Source organism: Hemibagrus wyckioides, linkage group LG07, assembly GCF_019097595.1.
Source record: "Hemibagrus wyckioides isolate EC202008001 linkage group LG07, SWU_Hwy_1.0, whole genome shotgun sequence".
Classification (NCBI taxonomy): Eukaryota; Metazoa; Chordata; class Actinopteri; order Siluriformes; family Bagridae; genus Hemibagrus; species Hemibagrus wyckioides.
In genome coordinates this window covers 34,376,143-34,400,750 of record NC_080716.1, presented here as the reverse complement: position 1 = coordinate 34,400,750, position 24,608 = coordinate 34,376,143, and the positions used below count along the sequence as shown (strand labels likewise).

The 24,608-nt window shown below is 38.6% G+C and overlaps 1 protein-coding gene across 1 annotated transcript in view; it reads right to left on the bottom strand.

Annotated features, from left to right (window-relative positions):
* The window catches only part of LOC131355680 (Fc receptor-like protein 5), a 123,804-nt gene that overhangs the window by 9,710 nt on the left and 89,486 nt on the right, over positions 1 to 24,608 (bottom strand). Inside the window, 1 exon segment of the mRNA XM_058394104.1 lies at positions 2,775 to 3,062. Coding sequence (XP_058250087.1) covers positions 2,775 to 3,062 — 288 coding nt within the window.

Here is a 24,608-nt window from a genome sequence, read left to right as displayed (position 1 = left end):
TGGAGACTCTGATTTTGAATGTCCTGTATACTGTGTCCTTTCCCTTATTTTAACAAAGTTTAAGTAATAAAACATTCGGACTAAAACTGTTAGAGAGTCACTGTTTAACAGAATACTGAGTGATGTGGTGGTGTTATGAAGCTGAGATACTGTTTTCAGCCTGAAGTACAGATTATTTTCTTATAACAGAATGTTCCAATGATTACAATTTCATTTATTAATGACTCTCACACTGTACTTTTCATCCATTTAGTTACATTTACTGCTGTGGAAAGACTGAAAAATAAGTTAGCTCCTGCTCTTGTCAGATTATGGGGCTGGAGGCAGCAGAAAGAAACTATTAAACTGTGACACAGAAATGAATCAAAAACAAACACTAGATCAGGGCTGAAGCAGAATAAACACACAGGGGTAACAATTGCAAGAGTTGCAAGACAAAGACATGGTGAAACAAAGGGGCTTAAATACACAGACAAATCAAGCGTGAGTATAACCCAGACGCATTAGTGCAACAACCAATGACAGGACAGGAGTAGAGACATGAATCAGAACAAAACCCCTCATGGTAACGTAAAGAAAACACAACAGAAACAGTTCATAATATATGTGCCGTGTTGTCTTCTGGTGGTCTGGTGGGGACGTGTCCCAAATATGTGTGACTGTTGTTACTTACATTAAAAGTCATTTTCACACCAGTCACTCTTTTTACTGATGTTTTCTCACCAAACTCTATTTTTAATCACTCTTTTAATTAATAAATATAAAACATGTAGCTGATGTTACAGCAAAACCACCTGAACCACCTGTCCTGAAGATTTGTACATGTCAGAATACATAATGTTATGGTGTGTGTGTGTCTAATTATTATAATAATTTCAGGATTATTTTGTACATTGCAGAATACGAATAAATTACTATATTATTAAGCAACAATTTTTCTTACACCTTCTAACAAACCTGTGATGAAAAGAGAAGAAAGTCATGACATACCTCTCACTGTAATCTTGACAGAATCACTGAGCTCTGTGTCGTAGTAGTTGTAGTAGTAGTAACCATTATAGTAGTAGTAGTTTCTCCTGTGTGCTTCACACTTGTACTCTGTTTCTCCTGCATTATCGACTGACACTTTACATGTTTTTGCTTGTTCACTGTTCAGATTCTGTAACAGCTGATTATTTTTGTACCAGTGAAACTCCCATCCAGTCCCCTGCTGCAGCTCACAGCTCAGAGTGACGGTGTCTCCAGTGTAGACGGAGCTCTGAGGATTCACTCTCACAGTCGGTTTGGGTTTTTCTGTTGGTATGAAATGATGGAGTCAGAGCTGCTTTTCACTTACAGTAGATTCACTGTGTCTAACAGATGCTTTGTGTCTAAAACAAACATTTATATTTAACATTTGATACAAGATGTTACAGTTGTATGTTTTCTTACACGGCTGGTATTCAGTATATTTTTTATGGAACAAAATTCATGACTGGATTGAAGTGTAGAAACACTGTATTTACTGATTTTAGATTGTTATTTTATGGATCCTGTACAAATTCCTGCACCACCATCTGAACATATCTGCATTTTCTTATAAATGAGCAAAAACATGACTTTATACAGTAAAACCTTGATAGAGGACTTTTGTACTTGCCTTAAAGACATAGAAGAGACACACATTTGAGAGTTTGTTATTTATCTCCCTTTAGAGGTTCACTACACGTCAGCTCAAATATTGGAAGGTTTTTTTAAATAAAAAAAAAAGTATTTCTATAAATATGCTAGTTAATGAACATATGAGCGTTATAAAAATAGAATAGAAAAATTCATTAGGAGTTTCTACAACTAAATTCCAGAATTCACAGCCAAACATGATCAACCATCAGACTGCGACAAAGAAATTAATTTTTTTCTGTGAGTAATGTGCTGTCATTTCTCATTTCTAATAGAATAATTTCTATTATTTCCTTGTTGTGTACAGAGCCATTTTATCAAACGCAGGGGGTAAAAACAGGTCTAAGGACATCTAAAATCTCTCTAGTCTGCTTTTCTAAGCATTTGATACGTTGAAACAGACATAAGCCTAATCAATTCAGTTTGTAATCAGATAACGGTGATCAAAATATCTGTGATGTTCCCGTGCATCACTTCCTCATTAAAACAGGGAGGAGTGCTCACACATTTTATACAGACAATAGCAGACAAAGTTATAAAATATTTAAATGACTGAATACAAAGACATTACTAACTAGAAATATAGCCAACAGAATAGAAGTGGATCAGGGATCATTTCCACAGTGGTGTTTGTGTAAACAGACATCAGTCAAGTGAAGAGAAGATAATGAGGCATGTATTTAAATGCTGTGAGGGATTTCTACCTCAGGTGATGAGACAGAGACTGATGTGGATGATGCTGATCATCAAAAACTCTCAAAAGTACTGAATTCTCAGATAAAACCTCATAATTCCAATGCCTCAAAGTATCTTCTAATAAATCAGACAATGGCAGAACCAACACAGGGTGAGATTTACTGCCTTCTTTCTTAATGTTCACTGTGTTCTATTAATCAGACTGATTCACCACAATTATACTGCACACTTAATATAAAACCCAGATACTACTGAAAAAGACATGATGATGATTCTTGTGAAAGAAATTGGTGTCTACTAGACAGGGAAGTGAAAGTCAACATTGAAGAAACAGGGACTCAGTTACTGACAGCTCAAAATCTGAACCCTAAAATATAATGTTAACATTAAATAAGAAATAAAAACACCCACAGACTCACCTGATACAGTCAGTGTAACAGAACCACTGATCTGAGAGTCTCTCCCATTTCCTCTGCAGGTGTAGGTACCACTGTCAGAGTCTTCAACAGACCAGATTCTGAATTCCTGCCTTATGCTGTCTGTATAGACTCTCTCCCTTTCATCTATATAAGGTTCATTATTATTTTTCTTCCAGCTGTAAGTCCACTGAGTGTCTCCTCCTCCCTGTATGTCACATCTGAGAGTAATAATCTCTCCAATGAACACATGTGTATCAGGCTTTATGGACACCACAGCTTTAGGACTCCCTATAAAACATTCTGTTGTTAATAAACCTTACATAAAGTCATTCCCAAGTCTACACTACTAATATCATGTTTAGAGTGAGTATGAGTACATGTTTTTGTTACTTGTTGATACTGATATCTGTAGCCTACTTTATATTAAGAAATCAGGGGCATCATGAAGCATTTTATGTTAGCTAGTTATGTTAGTTGCTCTCTTGTGCTGCTGGTATTAAACTTGTGCTGTTTTATATTTAATATATTAAGACATTTAAGGAGTGTAAAACTATTTGTGTGTAAAACTATTTATTCAAATGTGATGTTGCAGCCATCCTTTGATTAGAGTTATAAAAACTGCATTAATAAACGATAAGCAAATTAATAAATTGTGCACAAACTTCTCAGCACCAAAACAAATACACATACAATATAAAGAATAAACTATATATAAATCACCTTGAGCCTGGGCCACTGGTATAAATGAAATCAGCACTAAAATGGGAACAGAAACAGAACATGATGTAAATATGGAAAATATTCGTCTATCAATGAACAAAGAACATTTTAGACACACAGAACCCACAAGATTAAATCTTCTACAGTAAATTCAAACTACTATCTGTAAGAAATACATTTTTACAATAATACATAAACTTTAAATACATTAAAATACATTATCTTTAAATAATAAATAAACAAAAGCAACAATGATTTATACAAAGGTCACTTTTCTGCTCATGAAGGAGTTTGTTTTATTTTATTGCACAAAGCAACTAAATATGCACCAATTGCTACTATTATTATTATTATTATTAAGTGTAATAATCTTATATCTTACAGAGAGATGAAGGAAGTATCTCACTTCTATTTTAGAGTGATTTTCATACTTTTTTTTGCAGTGTGGAAAGAGAATACAGAAAAGTGCGATCAGACTGGTGGAGGTTTTATTTTGATGATTTTTATTTTATTTTTATTTTTTATTTATTGTTTATTTTAGTTAAAGCAGTGGTTCATTTAATAAAATTAATAAAAGAGACAGTGATTAATTTCTTTACTTTTTAATTCATTGTTCAGGCGGTTTTGTGTGAAAAGTTATTTTTTAATTTCATTAAAAGGTCTGTACACTCTTGTTGGAATAAGAGACGCTGGTCCATTTTCTCATTTAGAAGTGGTTCCACTCCCCTGTTTGTCTCCTCTTTTGGTACAGTCCTGCCCACCTGAACTGCACCATGAAGGAGACATTTCCTAATACATAATCTGTAATATTGTATTTCCTATAATTAATTATAATATAGTATTTAAAGCTTTGTAGTACTGCAGTTGAAACTTATAGCATCATTTATTTACTTTTTAAAATCTCAGTTAATTACAAGTTCATTAAGTTATTTTAAACCTGCACTGCAATGGTATTGGTTCACTATGAGCATGTGTAAGCGGCTGATGAAAAAAAGAAGCATGCCTTGTCTGATGAAGCACAGTTTCTCTTCCATGATGCAGATGATCAGAAATTAGTGACAACAGCATATATCCATGACACCAACCTGTCTTATGTGAACAGTTCAGGCTCCTGCTGGTGTTTTCTTTTACTCAATTCATCCTCTAATACCAATCAAGCATTGTTTGAAGTGTGGTCCATTTATGGACAAATTTTACCAACTTATAATGGCTAATTCAACTAACATACATGACAGCATTATACTGTACCATATAACAAAGCACAAAGTTCTCTCAAAGTGCCATAAATAAGACAATGAGTTTAGGATATTTCGGGGCCCTCCTCAGTTACCAGACCTGAATCTGATCACAACCTTTGGGATGTGGTACAATCCAAAATTTACAGCATGAATGTGGATGGGTTTGGGGACAGTATAATAATTGTATACTAATTGTATAATATACCCTGTAATAGAAATAGTTTAATGTTCAAGTATTAATGTGTAATGTGGCTAGTAGCTATGTTCGGAATTCTTTTTACACTGAATATTCATTTTGTCTCCAACTGGCTCTGCTATGGTCAGATATCCAAATATCAAGCTCATAGTTTATGAGTTTATGCTGATGAAGTAGACTGTGTGTAAGAAGTTCAGTCACTGGATGAAAGGTCAGATCTCACCAATTTGCTGAAAAAGACTGAAGCTTGATGCCTGTAAACTCTGCTGATTTGTCCAGTTGGCATCGTTCTCATTTCATCTCAAGCATTTGCTGCTAGCCAATGCACTGATTCATGTGTTCCTTGCAAAACCAGGCAACAAGGGGTCATTTATGGAATTATACACCACTCTCATGCATGAGGCCAATAGGCTGGAAGGTCACTCATTGCAGGACATTTTCAAATTTACCTTTCCACCCAAGTTTGCCTGCAGTTTAGCTGAGGTCAGTACACTTAGTCAGTCTCACAATGAATAGATTGTAGCAGCAGAATGTTGAGATGTTTAGCTTGACATTGAAAATTATCTTTCAAAAATCATATCTCCTGTATTACAAAAACATCCTTCTTCCACCTAAGAAATGCTGCCAAGCTAAGAAACATCTTATCTATGTGACAGAAAAGCTAGTTCATTCATTCATGACCTCCAGACAGGACTAATGTAATGCATTACTAGGTGGTTGTCCTGCATCTTCAATAAACATGCTACAGTTCATCCAGAATGCAGCCGCACTTTCTCACCAGGTCAGGAAAATATGATGATATAATCCAAATTTTATCATCCCTGCACTGGCTACCTGTTAAGTTTAAAATACATTACCAACTTGCTATTTACAAGGCTCAAAATGGTTTAGCTCCCATGTATCTAACCAGTCTTCTGAAGTGCTATGATCCATCACGCTCTTTAAGATCACAAAACTCTGGATTTCTGGCAGTTCCCAGCATACCAAAGTCCAGTAAAGGCGGTAGAGCATTTATGTATCTACATACTACATATGCTGTGTCTCGATCATTGAGCATTTCAAGGCTCTGGCATGGAGGAGTTGCTGTTAAATCTATAATGAACTCCCAAAGACATATCGTCTTAGGGAATTTTTCCTTGCCATAGTTTCCTCAGGCTTGCTCGTTAGGAATAAATACAAATAAATGTAAATATAAGTCTAATATTTAGGGCCCAAGCACTAGCAGTGCGAAAGGCCCTCTTCTAAGGATTATTATTAGCCTTTAAATTGCACTTTAAGCTGAGGATTAGTATCTTGCAAAACAACTAGCAAAATAATATGTACCATCATCATGGCAAAGACAAAAGAAATTAGTATAGACTTGAGAAAAAGAATTGTTCATGCTCACAAAGGAGGAGAAGGATATACACATTTATCAAAGCATTTTCAAGTGTCAAGAACTGCCGTGAGAAGTATTATCAAGAAGTTTAAAGAGACCCACACAGTGAAGAACAAGACTGGCAGAGGCAAGAAGCAAAAGATTTCAAAAACTTTGGAAAGAAAACTAGTAAGAGAGGTTTCTAAAGACCCAAGAACAACTACCAGGACACTAGTGAATGACTTAGTAAAGTATGGGATTGATGTATCAATGAAGACAGTCACTAGAGCCTTGCACAGCAATGGACTGCGAGGTTGTCAACCAAGAAAGACTCCATGTCTGAAGAAGAGACACCTACAAGCTAGACTGAAGTTTGCTAAGGACAACCTGGGGAAAAATTATGCATACTGAAGACAAAACTAGAGCTCTTTGGCCATAGAGATGTTGCCTATATGTTTGGAGAAAGAAGGGAGAGGCGTTCAACCCAAAGAACACCGTTCCCACAGTGAAATATGGCAGTGGGAGTATAATGCTGTGGGGATGTTTCAGTGCGTTTGGAACTGGGAATCTCATCAGGGTTGAAGGAACCATGAGAAAGGAAGACTACAAGAAGATTTTGAGACACAACCTCAGACAGTCTGCAACAAAACATGGTCTGAGCCGACGTTTTGTCTTCCAGCATGATAACGACCCAAAGCATACCTCACTTCTGGTAAAGAACTACCTACAAAGGAGCAAAGTGAACGTCCTTGACTGGCCTGTACGAAGCCTACAAAGACTTAAATCCAATAGAAAATCTGTGGCGCACACTAAAGTCCAGAGTTCATGCCAGAAGACCAACAAATCTGGAGGAGCTTGAGAGATTGGCTAAGGAGGAATTGGCTGCCACTACTCAGGAGACATGCTTGAGACTTGTTGAGAACTACAACAAACGACTAAAGGCTGTTCTAAAAAAAAGGGATACACTATTGATGATTAACATCAGAGGGCTAATAATCTTGATAATAATCTCATATATATATACACATATATATATATATGGACAAAATTATTAGTCCCTATAAAATCTTTTATTATTTTTCAAATAATTCCCAAGTGCTGTTTAAAGGAGAGAAGATTTTTTTTATATACAGTATCTCACAAAAGTGAGTACACCTCTCACATTTTTGTAAATAGTAGTGAGTGTACAGCCTGTATAACAATGTAAATTTGCTGTCCCCTCAGAATAACTCAACACATACCCATTAATGCCTAAACCGTTGGCAACAAAAGTGACTACACCCCTAAGTGGAAATGTCCAAATTGGGCCCAATTAGCCATTTACCCTCCCCGGTATCATGTGACTTGTTAGTGTTACAAGGTCTCAGGTGTGAATGGGGAGCAGGTGTGTTAAATTGGTGTTATCGCTCTCACACCCTCTCATACTGGTCACTGGAAGTTCAACATGGCATCTCATGGCAAAGAACTCTCTGAGGATCTGAAAAAAAGAACTGTTGCTCTACATAAAGATGGCCTAGGCTATAAGAAGATTGCCAAGAAACTGAAACTGAGCTGCAGCACGGTGGGCAAGACCATACAGCGGTTTTACAGGACAGGTTCCACTCAGAACAGGCCTCGCCATGGTCCACCAAAGAAGTTGAGTGCACATGCTCAGCGTCATATCCAGAGGTTGTCTTTGAGAAATAGACGTATGAGTGCTGCCAGCATTGCTGCAGAGGTTGAAGGGGTGGGGGGTCAGCCTGTCAGTGCTCAGACCATACGCCACACACTGCATCAAATTGGTCTGCATAGCTGTCGTCCCAGAAGGAAACCTCTACTAAAGATGATGCACAAGAAAGCCCACATACAGTTTGCTGAAGACAAGCAGACTAAGGACATGGATTACTGGAACCATGTCCTGTGGTCCGATGAGACCAAGATAAACTTATTTGGTTCAGATGGTGTCAAGCGTGTGTGGCGGCAACCAGGTGAGGAGTACAAAGACAAGTGTGTCTTGCCTACAGTCAAGCATGGTGGTGGGAGTGTCATGGTCTGGGCCTGCATGAGTGCTGCCGGCACTGGGGAGCTACAGTTCATTGAGGGGACCATGAATGCCAACATGGCATGCCATGACATGCCAACAGCATCCTCAAATGGAAGGTGGGGGAGCGCAAGGTCTCTAACATCCACCAGCTCTGTGATGTCATCATGGCGGAGTGGAAGAGGACTCCAGTGGCAACCTGTGAAGCTCTGGTGAACTCCATGCCCAAGAGGGTTAGGGCAGTGCTGGAAAATAATGGTGGCCACACAAAATATCGACACTTTGGGCCCAATTTGGACATTTCCACTTAGGGGTGTACTCACTTTTGTTGCCAACGGTTTAGACATTAATGGCTGTGTGTTGAGTTATTTTGAGGGGACAGCAAATTTACACTGTTATACAGGCTGTACACTCACTACTTTACATTGGAGCAGAGTGTCATTTCTTCAGTGTTGTCACATGAAATGATATAATAAAATATTTACAAAAATGTGAGGGGTGTAGTCACTTTTGTGAGATACTGTGTGTATATATATATATGGTTTAGAGGGAGAGTCATTGTCCCTCTTGACATCACTGGACATTGCTATGATCTGTTTCATTACACCCAAACTGTCACTTTTGTCCTTGTGTATTTTAGAGGGAGAGGCAGTTGTCTTTTTGCCATCAGTGAACATTGCGGTTATCAGTTTCATTAGACCCAAATTGTCACTTTTGTCCTTTTGATATTTCCCCGTTAAATGCATGCCGATCATTGTTGCTTGCAACTACATGTATTAAATCTTGAACTTTTTGTTGTATGTTTCTTATACTCAGTAAAGTTGCTTTGAAATTATGTACATTGTTAAAAATACTATACAAATTAAATTTAATTGATTCGGATAGGCCACAACAGCAGAAACTGATCATTTGAAATGATCAGTAAAAGTAACAGTTATTACTTTAACACATCCAGTTTCACAACTCCTCCCGTTCTTCACTGCTGAACACACAGCTCAGTATTTAAAAAAAGAAACTAAACCACAAATGCCAAATTGTCTCTGTTCTCAGTTCTCTAAAACTGTCACTGTGCTCTGTGTGTGTCAGTGTACAAGGCTAATGAGAAGGGCTTATTTCTGCTTAATTAATTGATAGATTTGATACAAATAAGTAAATAAAACTAGACAATAGTTGTGTTGGTGTTATTGTGTATCAGAATGAACTTATTGCACTGGGTTGCTTCCAGTACAGACCATAATAGTAACAAAAATGTTACTGTAGGTTATAAGATGGTTTTAGTTTGGACAATTTTTGGTTTAAAAGAGTTCATGATGTTTAGTTAAATTTACCCACATTATCAACAGCTAAAAAGCTAGTTATTGTTTTCACACATCCATCTTCACCCCTCCCCCCCTTCACACATTTGCTTGTTCGCAGCTAAATTTGCTCTCTGCACACATGCCTCTAACACTTTCCCTGCTCTTTGTGTAGAGAAATAATGAGAAGTGTTTGCTTCTTCTCTTGAATCTGTCTGCACATTTATTGCTCTTATTTTTAACATGGAAGTAATATCCATCCATCCATCCATTGTCTATACCCACCTTATTTCTACATGGAAATAATAATTAGTGTTAATTAGTAAATAATGAATGGGGATTATTTTAAAATGTGCTGTGCATTAGTTCGGTATTAATGTGTACTAGAGTGAACTCGCTGTACTGAGATGTTTCCCTGCACAGACCATAACAGTAACAAAAATAGAAATGTAGGTTATAAGGCATTGATGTAGAATTTCTAGTTAATGTCGACATGAATTTGTTAAAACCTTTTTGTATACAGGAAACACCACCAGAAGGTGACCACCAGGTACAGATTCCAACAATACAGACTAATTTACACTCATTAGCTATCATAGTTACTGAGAGTAGTTACACATGAGACTAAACCCTTCTCATAACAGATATAGAGACACTGATCCACCTGAGCAGTCATGCTGAAGTACACACAATAAGATCATCACTCAGGACATTCAGACTGCAGATGAACAACTTTATACCCCACCACTCACTCTAATGAAGACACAAAGAGAACATTTACTCACAGAGCATCACAGAGAGTGGACTGAGCTCCATCCTGTCCCTCTAACGACTGACTGACTGACTGACAGAGCAGAGGTGTGTGTTAAAGCCTTACCACTTTACCACTTCCTGTGTTCTAACAGAGTGAGTGACACACACACACACACACACACACACACAGAGACAGAGAGACAGAGAGAAAGAGAGAGAGAGAATACGAACATATGTTCACTGATCAGCCACAACATTAAAACAACATTAAAACTGCCTAATACTGTGTATGGCCACCAGAACAGCTCTAACCCTAACCCTAAGCCTAACCACCTCAATACATGACATAAGGTCATAGCAAAATGTTCATATTGTTATAGTGTACTGTACAAGTTGTTTGATGCTTTGGCAAATTGTTCCTGAAACTTTCATGAATTGATTCGAAAGAAGCAACCAGGCAATGCCATCCTCCTATGAAAATGTAATCATACCTATAGAATGGCCGTACGTAACCGTCCATCGCGCATGCGCAGTTCAGATCAGACAGCGGTTCCCTTCCATGCTCGAGTCTCCTGCTTGTAGTCCATGTGATGTTCTGCTCTTGTCAGGACCGTGTTACAGCAAGACAAAAGTCACAACTCATCCAGATAGTTGAAGACACTTAAGGTAAGATCAACTAAGTTCCGATTATAAATGTACTTAGTGTTAGCTTTATATTGTAGACTTCTGGAAGAAAGTATGTCCGGGGGCGGGGCTAGGGGGAAACAGATCCCCAAACAGAGTTGGACACAACACCGGCATTACTTTTGAAAACTGCCACAGCAGAAGAAAATCCTCACAACTGTAACGTTAGCAGAAGAGACTGAACAAGCTTTGTCTAAATAACTAAGCGCTAGGCAACTAACACGTCGAGCTAGCATTAGGGCTAATGTTAGCTAGCTACAAATGTTGGTGCCAGGTTAGCTAGCTAGCACGTTAGCCGTCCTACATGACGGTCATGTTAAATCAAGCAGAAACGAGCTAACGGCACCGTTACAGTTGGGAATATTTTCTTCTGCTATGGCAGTTTTCTAAAGTAATGCCCGGTTAGCTCCTAACGCTAACTCTGACTGAAACCAGCGTTTAGCTAACGGTAGCTAGTTACCATGATGGGACAAAGCTAGCTGTTGGATAGATGTGCATCTGCTGCCTTTAATATTGTTTATTCAGTTTATGTATTTTGTTTACATTTTTATAAAAATCACTTTTGTAATTGAAGTTAAGCTGTGTTTGTTATTTTTACCTTTATAGATTGTTTTTTGTTGTATGTTGCGGGACTTTTATTTTGAAGCCTCGGTTCCCGGTCTCGTGCAGATGCTGATTTAGCGGGAGGGTTTTTAGTGAAGAAAGTTAGCGGTAAGCACGGACATTATGGATGCTCTGATAAAAGTTTATTCTAGTCATAAAAAGAACTTAAATTATCATAAAGAATATTTAAAGACTATTTCCCTTTCTCACAGCATGCAGCCAACGAGGTATTTGTTTATTTGTCTGTATTTTCTGTCTGTAAACTGCCATTGCTTCTGTTCCTCACGCTTTCACTGTGTGTCAAGATAATGTGTTTGTTGTGTTTTGTTGTTACTGTGTTTAGTTTTCACGGTGGATTTGAGGAAAAGTCTTCAAATAAACCAGTAACAGGAGAACCACTTGTTACACAGTTGTGTGTGTGTGTGTGTGTGTGTTCAGTACAGTTCAGTTGTGGGTGTTGAGGAGTCACAGACAGGTGATGTTGTCTTGTAGTTGGTGATCACCTGTATGTCCTGCCACATGTGCTGGGTATCTCCACTGTCCTTATAGTGGCCGTGGATTCTCTGGACATGTGCTCTTTGTCTCTTTTGTGACTCGGGACAGTTTGGCCCTTGCAATTTTTAAGGCCGTCTTGTCCCCTGATCTGAAGGCGGAGTCTGTAGACTTCAGCAGCACCTTTGCGGTCATCCACGGTTTCTGGTTGGAGTGTGTGGTGATGGTCTTGGAGACGGTCATGTCATCAATACACTTGTCGATGTAGCCGGTCACTGATGCCGTGTTCTCCTCCAAGTTGATAGAGTCTCCATTTGTTGCAGCCTCCCTGAACATATTCCAGTCAGTGAACTCAAAACAGTCCTGAAGAGCAGAGGTGTCTCCTGCTGACCAGGTTTTCTACTGTTTCAGGACCGGTTTAGAGCGTCTGACCAGCGGTCTGTATGCTGGAATTAACATAAGAGATGTGGTCTGAGTAGCCGAGGTGGGGGCGGGGCTCCACATGGGACGTGCCAGGAATGTTTGTGTAAACAAGATCCAGCGTGTTAAGTCCACATGTCCATAGAATTTAGAGAATACTGATTTGAGACTTGTCCAGCGATAATAAACAGACCGTTGGGGTCAGCATTCTGCAGATCGCTAATAGCCCCATAGAGTTCACAGCAACATGGCAACAAACTTCACCTCACCTTCAGAGACATTTCTGAACACAGAAAATAATTACGTTTGAAATAGGTGAATGTGCCGTTATTATGTGATTGTTATTGTTTACATTTATGAAATGGTCTATATATAATTGTTTCTTTTTCCTCTCTTGCAGCTGCAGTAATGAAATGGAGCAAAGACACAGCCGAGGAGACGATCAAACAACATGCTTCAGATCTCCTTAATCATGCAGCAGTGAGAGAGAGAGGGATTGGTGTTTATTTATTAATTGTTATTCACTGCAGTGTGAGTTAATTTTCAGTTTTCACACACACACACACTTGCTGAACTGTACATCATTACACTCCCTCTACAATTTTTGCAAATACAGTATCTCACAAAAGTGACTACACCCCTCACATTTTTGTAAATATTTTATTATATCTTTTCATGTGACAACACTGAAGAAATGACACTCTGCTCCAATGTAAAGTAGTGAGTGTACAGCCTGTATAACAGTGTAAATTTACTGTCCCCTCAATATACACTATATTGCCAAAAGTATTCGCTCACCTGCCTTGACTCGCATATGAACTTAAATGACATCCCATTCCTAATCCATAGGGTTCAATATGACGTCGGTCCACCCTTTGCAGCTATAACAGCTTAAACTCTTCTGGGAAGGCTGTCCACAAGGTTTAGGAGTGTGTTTATGGGAATTTTTGACCGTTCTTCCAGAAGCGCATTTGTGAGGTCACACACTGATGTTGGACGAGAAGGCCTGCCTCTCAGTCTCCGCTCTAATTCATCCCAAAGGTGTTCTATTGGGTTGAGGTCAGGACCCTGTGCAGGCCAGTCAAGTTCATCCACACCAGACTCTGTCATCCATGTCTTTATGGACCTTGCTTTGTGCACTGGTGCACAGTCATGTTGGAAGAGGAAGGGGCCAGCTCCAAACTGTTCCCACAAAGTTGGGAGCATGGAATTGTCCAAAATGTCTTGGTATGCTGAAGCATTCAGAGTTTTTCACTGAAACTAAGGGGCCAAGCCCAGCTCCTGAAAAACAACCCCACACCATAATCCCCCCTCCACCAAACTTTACACTTGGCACAATGCAGTCAGACAAGTACTGTTCTCCTGGCAACCGCCAAACCCAGACTCGTCCATCAGATTGCCAGATGGAGAAGTGCGATTCGTCACTCCAGAGAACGCGTCTCCACTGCTCTAGAGTCCAGTGGCGGCGTGCTTTACACCACTGCATCCGACGCTTTGTATTGCACTTGGTGATGTATGGCTTGGATGCAGCTGCTCGGCCATGGAAACCCATTCCATGAAGCTCTCTGCGCACTGTTCTTGAGCTAATCTGAAGGCCACGTGAAGTTTGGAGGTCTGTAGCGATTGACTCTGCAGAAAGTTGGCGACCTCTTCGCACTATGCGCCTCAGCATCCGCTGACCCCGCTCCGTCAGTTTACGTGGCCTACCACTTCGTGGCTGAGTTGCTGTTGTTCCCAAACACTTCCACGTTCTTATAATACAGCTGACAGTTGACTGTGGAATATTTAGGAGCGAGGAAATTTCACGACTGGATTTGTTGCACAGGTGGCATCCTATCACAGTTCCACGCTGGAATTCACTGAGCTCCTGAGAGCGACCCATTCTTTCACAAATGTTTGTAAAAACAGTCTGCATGCCTAGGTGCTTGATTTTATACACCTGTGGCCATGGAAGTGATTGGAACACCTGATTCTGATTATTTGGATGGGTGAGCGAATACTTTTGGCAATATAGTGTAACTCAACACACAGCCATTAATGTCTAAACTGTTGGCAACTAAAGTGACTACACCCCTAAGTGGAAATGTCCAAATTGGGCCCAATTAGCCATTTACCCTCCCCGGTGTCATGTGACTTGTTAGTGTTACAAGGTCTCAGGTGTGAATGGGGAGCAGGTGTGTTAAATTTGGTGTTATCACTCTCACACCCTCTCATACTGGTCACTGGAAGTTCAACATGGCACCTCATGGCAAAGAACTCTCTGAGGATCTGAATAAAAGAATTGTTGCTCTACATAAAGATGGCCTAGGCTATAAGAAGATTGCCAAGACCCTGAAACTGAGCTGCAGCATGGTGGGCAAGACCATACAGCGGTTTTACAGGACAGGTTCCACTCAGAACAGGCCTCGGCATGGTCCACCAAAGAAGTTGAGTGCACGTGCTCAGTGTCATATCCAGAGGTTGTCTTTGGGAAATAGACGTATGAGTGCTGCCAGCATTGCTGCAGAGGTTGAAGGGGTGGGGGGTCAGCCTGTCAGTGCTCAGACCATACGCCGCACACTGCATCAAATTGGTCTGCATGGCTGTCTCCCAGAAGGAAACCTCTACTAAAGATGATGCACAAGAAAGCCTACAGTTTGCTGAAGATAAGCAGACTAAGGACATGGATTACTGGAACCATGTCCTGTGGTCCGATGAGACCAAGATAAAAGTATTTTGTTCAGATGGTGTCAAGCGTGTGTGGCGGCAACCAGGTGAGGAGTACAAAGACAAGTGTGTCTTGCCTACAGTCAAGCATGGTGGTGGGAGTGTCATGGTCTGGGCCTGCATGAGTGCTGCCGGCACTGAGGAGCTACAGTTCATTGAGGGAATCATGAATGCCAACATGTACTGTGACATACTGAAGCAGAGCATGATCCCCTCCCTTCAGAGACTGGGCCGCAGGGCAGTAGTCCAACATGATAATGACCCCAAACACACCTCCAAGATGACCACTGCCTTGCTAAAGAAGCTGAGGGTAAAGGTGATGGACTGGCCAAGTATGTCTCCAGACCTAAACCCTATTGAGCATCTGTGGGGCATCCTCAAACGGAAGGTGGGGGAGCACAAGGTCTCTAACATCCACCAGCTCTGTGATGTCATCATGGAGGTGTGGAAGAGAACTCCAGTGGCAACCTGTGAAGCTCTGGTGAACTCCATGCCCAAGAGGGTTAGGGCAGTGCTGGAAAATAATGGTGGCCACACGAAATATTGATACTTTGGGCCCAATTTGGACATTTCCACTTAGGGGTGTAGTCACTTTTGTTGCCAGCGGTTTAGACATTAATGGCTGTGTGTTGAGTTATTTTGAGGGGACAGCAAATTTACACTGTTATACAGGCTGTACACTCACTACTTTACATTGGAGCAGAGTGTCATTTCTTCAGTGTTGTCATATGAAAAGATATAATAAAATATTTACAAAAATGTGAGGGGTGTACACACTTTTGTGAGATACTGTAATTCTATTTGTAGACTGCTGCAACAACAATAAAACACAATGATCTGTTTTTCTGTTAACTGTGTATTGTGTTTACATCCACAGCATTTTACTATTGCACTTTATTCATTACAAAACTGTGTAGTGGTCAGTGCTGCACTGTCCCTGGTCAGTTATTGTACTGTACTGTACTGTCTTGCACTGTTTACACACATGCACTTTATGTAGTACTGTGTAGGTCTGTGTAGTGAACTTAGTTCTGTGTTGTCTCCTGTAGTTGTGTGTTTTATGTAGCACCATGGTCCTGGAGGAACGTTGTTTCATGTTACTGTGTACTGTACCAGCTGTATGTGCTTCAAATGACAATAAAAGCTACTTGACTAAACACCAGTGACCTGGAGTCCCAGTTAATGACGTCCGCTCGTAACAACGAGTCTAAAGTCTTTACTTATGGTTTAGTAACTGGATACATGGAAATATTCTCAAAGAAATCCTTATTTTAACTCATTTCAGCACTTTTCAACACTCTACACAGTTCTGGAGCACATTATTCTCACACCAGTCTCTTCCCTACACAAATCTTTTCTGATTGGCTCATAACAGATCCATCATAACAGGAAAAGCTTCCTATTGGACAATCAAATAAAAACTGTTACAGCAATTACATTTCACATAACTGAACACATTCATACTCAATATTAAAATGTCTTTGACTCCCTCTAGTGGTAACTGCTGTATGGTTTTAATCCTGACTAGTAAGGGGTGGATTCTTCAATACATCCAACCAATGATTTGCTCCTTCACATCCTGCACGATAATGCAGTCTTTAAAAAGCAGGAACAATCTGCTGAAGCAGTCATGTGTTTTACACAGTCGAGACTTAAGAGAATAAAATAATGAGTCAGTACATGGAAGTGAAGGAGAATGATTGGATCATGGATGAAACATCACTACATGTGAGTTTCCTTAAATCCCTGTAATATTTTATTAGACCTGATATCTATCATGTGGTTTGTTGTAGAATAGTTTTAAATGTAAGCTGATAGAGGGAACAAAACATGAGGAGCTTTAGTTGAGCCCACAAATAGTTTTCTCTCTGAATATCACATTTTCCTTCATAACACACACTAATGATGGCACAGAATATGTTCTGTTTTTTTCTTTTCCATGAGAAATGAATTATAAAATCTCGTACACAAATGATACTGTAACTACTACATACTGTTTCATTGTGGACTCAATTACAGAGTGAAACCCCAGAACTGCAGAACTTTTATTTTGAAAGTTGTCCGGAAGTACTAGTTACAGGCTTGTTCCTGCTTGTACTGCTTGTGGTTTCTCTGTTTGGAAAGTGTATATTATTCTCTTTTACATATAGTTATATATATATATATATATATATATATCTGTCACTCCTCTACAAAGGTGCAGCAAAGGGCTGTGTCAAAGTCTGGTCTTAAGTATACTGCTGGACAGGTTCAGGAAATCCAGGTTAATCATCCTGGAGAAGTCTGTAATTTGTTCTCCTGCTATCACTGTGTGCACCACTGCTGCCCTCTGCTGGCTGCTGTCGGTGTAGCATGGTCTCAGAGTAACAAACAGGATTTACTGTTAATTAATACAGTAAAATATACAAGAAACTATTTTCATGTTACAGTTTTTCATTAGAAGAAGTGTGTGGTGTTCTTCACTCCAGACATCAAGCAACAATTCACCCCAATTCTGTAGAGCGTGTTAGTGCTCATATACAACACTGATTTAGGTCTAAGCTTGATTTACAAACCTCTAACCCTGACTGTCTTACTCCCTCTGCCAGGACTGGGAAGAAATGCACTTATGATGATGTTGTCTAGCAGAGTTTTACACTGAAACCATGTACTTCACTTCATAAGTAGCTTTTGATTGGCTGTAATGTTGATTTCCTGATTGGTTTTCAGTGTTGTGTTAGTCCTGTACATCAGTGTACCAGTGTGTAGTGTGGGAGTAATTTTTGAATGGTTTAGAGGGTGTATATGAATGCATTCTTGTTTGGGCATGTATAAAACAATTGGAATCTGGGGACAGCATGATTGGGTTGTCGGGCACTACCTCAATTTATTGGTCACCTCTATTTACAGGTTTAATAATGAAGGGTTTAACACAACGTGTGGGATGAGAGGTTTGGGTATGGTCGTTAACTCTGGACTGAGATTGCACGGCCTGTGTAGAGTGATTAACGGTGAGGGTAACATCAGTTTGGCAGGCCGTTTTAGTGGAAGAAGAAACTTGGAGCTGTATCAAGGGTCGTTGAAACCAACTATAGGTGTATGGGTACCTCGAGGAGGGGATCAGTCCTCAGTCAGAGGTCAGAGGAGATAGAGCTGTGAATATGTGAGAGAACACAATTAAAACTGCAGGCTAGTGCAAATGTAAAGAAAAATAGAGCAGTAAATGAAACCCAAGGAATTAAAGATGGAGCAGAGGCCCTGAAACTCAACCATGCTGTCTTCAGAGGTCTGAGTGAACTGCTAAATGGAAAAAGCTAGAAAGTGCCACTGATAAGAGCACAGATGCCCATTATTTTTATATGACTGATTATAATGAAATGTGAAAGAGTTATAAATTAAGAGATAATGGTGTCCAGAAGAACACGAAATTCCAAGAAAAAGATATGTGGAAGGTTTGGTTTGAATATTATGAAAAGATAAGAGAAAAGAATAAAAGCCTATGTTTTGTGATGCTTATTTTGAAGGTTGTTGGGATGTTCATTCATGAGCAGCTCAATTCTTGTAACCAGCGCTGATTGCAAATAAAACCTTGTATCTGCATTCATCCCGTCTGTATGAATCGTCCTGCTTGACTGAGCTGTCAGGTTAATGTGGAGTTTGGAGTCAGATTTTAGCGAAGTATTAATTGAGTAGTATTAAAATAGAGCATTTTAGTTTCGGACAAAAAATATTTTCCACAGTAGACATGCAGAAAGAGTAATAACACTTCTGTTTGATTCCTCATTTACTCCTGACCTTTACTGCACTGAGATCCTCTACTGACACTGAATAATACTGCAGGATCGAGTTATCTGTCTTTAAGATAAAACTTTATTAATCCCATGGAGGAAAATGTTACAGCAGGAGACAAGAAACATTATGAGACAATGAAAAGACAACAATATAGCAGCAGTGAACTGATAATGATGTATTTATTTATTATATATTGAACTAATACTGAGAAAACACAAAACACAATATTAGTTCAGCACCATATTTCAGATAACAGTCAATAAACTTGTTTTTATATTGCATACAAAGCTGGATGTAGGGCTTATTGAACACTACACACATGATCACTTTCACCTCATGAGGAGGTTTACAGGCTTTAGCTAAACAAATCCATTCAGAACAGTGAGGGTGTCTATAAGATGCTGAGAAAATAACAGCAGGACACTAAAATGACAAATCAGAATTTAAAATCAACACAAAACCATAAAGAACAAGAAATTCTGAAATTATTTTATAGTAAATATATCCTCTTTTTTTATAGATGAACTTTTCTCACTCCTCTATGACTGCATTCTCAATTCTGTCTTCATCAGTGTGAGCTGATAAAGAAATTTATAAAGTCATTTCTTTCATTTTAAAGTTTATTTTTTTACGACAGAAAAGAAACCAAACTGCATTTGATATTGTCCTCAATACAGTTTAAATGGTGTTTGTAATTTGAATTTTAGAACAAGTGTAGATTTTTGCTTTAAAATAAGAAGAGTGAGTCAAAAGCTTTCAACATTTTCTCAGTTTTTTTTCTCACTAATTAAAGTAATGACACTCGTTATGTGAAGTGTAGAGACGTACTGAAAGAGTTCTTACCTCAAGCTCTGTAACATATGAGCAGCAGAATGATGGTCACCAGCAGATATGGAGAGACCGTCACCACACTACAGATCAGCATGAGCACTGAGAATGGAGCTTCTACACCTGATGGACCAGAAGCAGAATAAATAATAATTATTATAATGTTTTTTTTTCATGCTGAACTGTTTGTATGTTTATATATATGAGCCTGATTAAAACACAACAGTAATCAACATAATCAGAGCTATTCAAAATGTTCAGTCACATCTCTTTTTGATTAGTTATTGGTAACTGTGAATTTGTATTCAGTCTGGAAAGAAACACAGATATCCTTACTCAGAATTATAGAAATCGCAGGAAATGTATTAAAGGGGAAAAACTACTGTCTTTGTCAGATTGAACAATTCTTCCCACTTGGAATTCTAAATAATCTGTAATGAAACATTAAACACACTACATGAAGACTCACCATGCACTGTGATGTGGACAGGATTACTGTTTTCTCCAGATTCAGACTCACACCAGTAAACTCCAGTGTAGGATGTGGAGAGGAAGCTGATGTTACATGTAGATCCTGTAACTGATCCCCAGTGTGAACAATCTAACACTCTCTCACTGTGTGTGTATCGTCTCACTGTCCATCCAGTAGAGTTACTCTGGTCCTCACAGCTCAGTGAGAGAGAGTCATTAGTAAAGTGTTGAGTTCTACTGGGATTGATAATCAGAGAGACTGGAGGAGATTCTCCTTAAACATAGAAAAGAGTCATGTTAATTAAGAAAAAAAAACACTAAAAAAAATCTTTTGTATCTGTTTGGAAGACATTTTCTTTTCACTCTGAAAAACAAAGAACGTAGAATCCTCCTGCACAAAGATCCTCAATCATCTCCTGAGTCCTGTATGTTACCCAGAAAAATGACCCAATAGCAAGGGGTGGAGACATCACAACATACAGGAGAACACAAGGAAAATCATGACAATAATCCTCCACCAGCTCTTTGGACTCTTTCACTGCTGTATACATATTAGGATCTAAAAACTGCATTAATCTGATCTTACGTTTGCATTTTTTTAATTCTACACTTCAACACAACAGTTAATTTTCCTCACCAGTGATCCATAGTGGCTGTGGATTGCTGTACTGTGAGTGAAGGGCTGGTTCTCCTCTCTCTCCTCTGCACATATAAACTCCTGTGTGATTAAGAGCAGCAGGACTGAGAGTGTATTTGCCTCCAGATCCTCTGCTGCTGTCTGAGAGGAGCTCCACATACACGCTATAGCCACCATTATTATTTATTCCAGTTAAGCCGTCTCTGTAGGGAACAACTGTGTACCAGCTGAATGTCCAGTCTGTAGAGGAGTCTGTAACCTCACAGCTTAGAGTCACTGAGTCTCCTTCAGTCAGCCAGCTCTGTGGAGATACACTCAGTACTGCCGGTGGTCTCTCTGTTACACAGGAAATACAAACTATTTATTTTCTAGAATTATTTAATTCACAATATAAAGCTTTTCATTAATGTCTAACTGACTCTAATTTTCATGTGTCTCCAGAAATCCTCACACACTCACCTGATACAGTCAGTGTAACTATCATCTGTCAGCAGTCATGATATCTTACAGAAACATTTTACAATTTTACACATTTCTGTATCACTACCAAAGACTAACTAAGAACTGACTAATAGTTACAAATACTAATTATGCTGAGTTACTGTACTTTCTATCCATTTATTGTTACATTTATTGTTGAGGAATGTCTGCAAAAGCAGTTCTTGTTCTCACTTACATTATAGCAGCTATAAACAGTCATATCATCAACAACCTATTTTTCTCACTCCTTTAATGCATAAATATATTTGTTGTTTGATTGTTTTTGTTTATTAAATAAAATGTTTTTAATATGTTGCAGTGGATGTCACCAGCCACAAAAGATAAATACTTTGAAATATATGTGTTTTACAATTAATGTGAACATAACAAAAACAGGAAATAACTATATATTATAAAGCAATATTTACAATTATTACAATATAATTAAGCAATATTATAACACCTCTAACAAACGTAATCAAAGGAGAGAAAAAAGTCATGACATACCTCTCACTGTAATATTGACAGGATCACTGAACTCTGTGAAGTAGTAGTAGTTGTTGTTTATCTTGTTTGCCCGACACCGGTACTCTGTTTCTCCTGCATTATCCACTGTCACTTTAAGTGTGTTCTCTTGTTCACTGTTCAGATTCTGTAACAGCTGATTATTTCTGTACCAGTGAAACTCCCATCCAGTCTCCTGCTGCAGCTCACAGCTCAGAGTGACGGTGTCTCCAGTGTAGACGGAGCTCTGAGGATTCACTCTCACAGTCGGTTTGGGTTTTGCTGTTGATCCCAAATGAAAAATTATTTGTACAAAAAATAAACACCTATCAAAATAATTTGTGCAAATTTCCAGGAGTTTCCAGCTGAAATTAAAAATTATAATTATGATTACAATGTAATCAAATCTGAACATACCTCTCACTGTAATCTTGACAGGATCACTGAACTCTGTGAAGTAGTAGTAGTTGTTGTTTATCCTGTTTGCCCAACACCGGTACTCTGTTTCTCCTGCATTATCGACTGTCACTTTAAGTGTGTTTGCTTGTTTTCTGCTAAGATTCTGTAACAGCTGATTATTTTTGTACCAGTGAAACTCCCATCCAGTCTCCTGCTGCAGCTCACAGCTCAGAGTGACGGTGTCTCCAGTGTAGACGGAGCTCTGAGGATTCACTCTCACAGTCAGTTTGGGTTTTGCTGTTGATCCCAAATGAAAAATTATTTGTACAGAAAATAAACACCTATCAAAATAATTTGTACAAATTTCCAGGAGTTTACAGCTGAATTTAAAAATTATTATTATGATTACAATGTAATCAGAGTAGAGGAAAAAGTCATGACATACCTCTCACTGTAATCTTGACAGGATCACTGAACTCTGTGAAGTAGTAGTAGTTGTTGTTTATCCTGTTTGCCCGACACCGGTACTCTGTTTCTCCTGCATTATCCACTGTCACTTTAAGTGTGTTCTCTTGTTCACTGTTCAGATTCTGTAACTGATTATTTTTGTACCAGTGAAACTCCCATCCAGTCTCCTGCTGCAGCTCACAGCTCAGAGTGACGGTGTCTCCAGTGTAGACGGAGCTCTGAGGATTCACTCTCACAGTCAGTTTGGGTTTTGCTGTTGGTATGAAATGAAAAATTATTTGGACAGAAAATAAACATCTATCAAAAAACTGTACAAATTCCCAAGAGTTTCCAGCTGAAATGAAAAGTTTCTAATTATAATTACAGCATAGGGCAGGTTTTTTTTCATTACAGTAGAGTTGTATTTAATCCTTAACACTTTATAACAATTTGTGAAAATAATTTCTTACATGTCTCACACATTCACTTCTGGTTTTTGATGTACTGTATATTGTGTATTTTTTTCTTCTTTTAACATAGTTTAAGTAATAAAACACTCTGTCTAACACTGTTATAGACTTACTGTTTCCCGATTATTTTTAACAGCATGTGCCAATGATTACAGTTTAATTATTTATTGAATGACACAGTGTAATTTTCAACCATTTATATTAACAGTTACTGTTGTGAAATGCCTGCAAAACAAGTTAGTTCCTGTTCTTGTCACATTATGGGGCTGGAGGCTGATACAAGTGTAATACAAGTGATAATAATTGTGAACGTCTTGTGTTTAACTCCGTCAATGACTTGGAGCTCGTAGAGCTAAAAATAATTTTATCTCCTCAAATGTCATTTAATATCATAGGTGTGTATAGACCTCCCGCTGCAAATTATATATTTTATAAACAACTTGCAGATATTTTAAAGGAATGTATCCATAACAAAGAAATAATCCTTATGGGTGATTTTAATTTTAACTGGGAGGATAAACTAAAGAGGAAAAAACTGAAAACTATTGTAGAGAAGCATTTTTTAAATCAGATAATTAAAGGACCCACAAGAATTGCTAAAACCTCTAGGACACAGATAGACCTAATATTCACAAACAAACCTGAAAGGATAATCAAGAGTTATAATTTGATCACTGGGTTATGTGATCACAACTTAACCTTGGTTATTGTTGAGGAATGTCTGCCAAAGCAGTTCTTGTTCTCATTTACATTATAGCAGCTTTAAACAGTCATATCATCAACAACCTATTTTTCATCATCAATATATTTGTTGTTTGTTTGTTTTTGTTTATTAAATAAAATGTTTTTAAAATGTTGCAGTGGATGTCACCAGCCACAAAAGATAAATACTTTGAAATATATGTGTTTTACGATTATTGTGAACATAACAATAGCAGGAAATATCTATATATTATAAAGCAATATTTACAAGTATTACAATATAATTAAGCAATATTATAACACCTCTAACAAACGTAATCAAAGGAGAGGAAAAAGTCATGACATACCTCTCACTGTAATCTTGACAGGATCACTGAACTCTGTGAAGTAGTAGTAGTTGTTGTTTATCCTGTTTGCCCGACACCGGTACTCTGTTTCTCCTGCATTATCGACTGTCACTTTAAGTGTGTTCTCTTGTTCACTGTTCAGATTCTGTAACTGATTATTTTTGTACCAGTGAAACTCCCATCCAGTCCCCTGCTGCAGCTCACAGCTCAGAGTGACGGTGTCTCCAGTGTAGACGGAGCTCTGAGGATTCACTCCCACAGTCAGTTTGGGTTTTGCTGTTGATCCCAAATGAA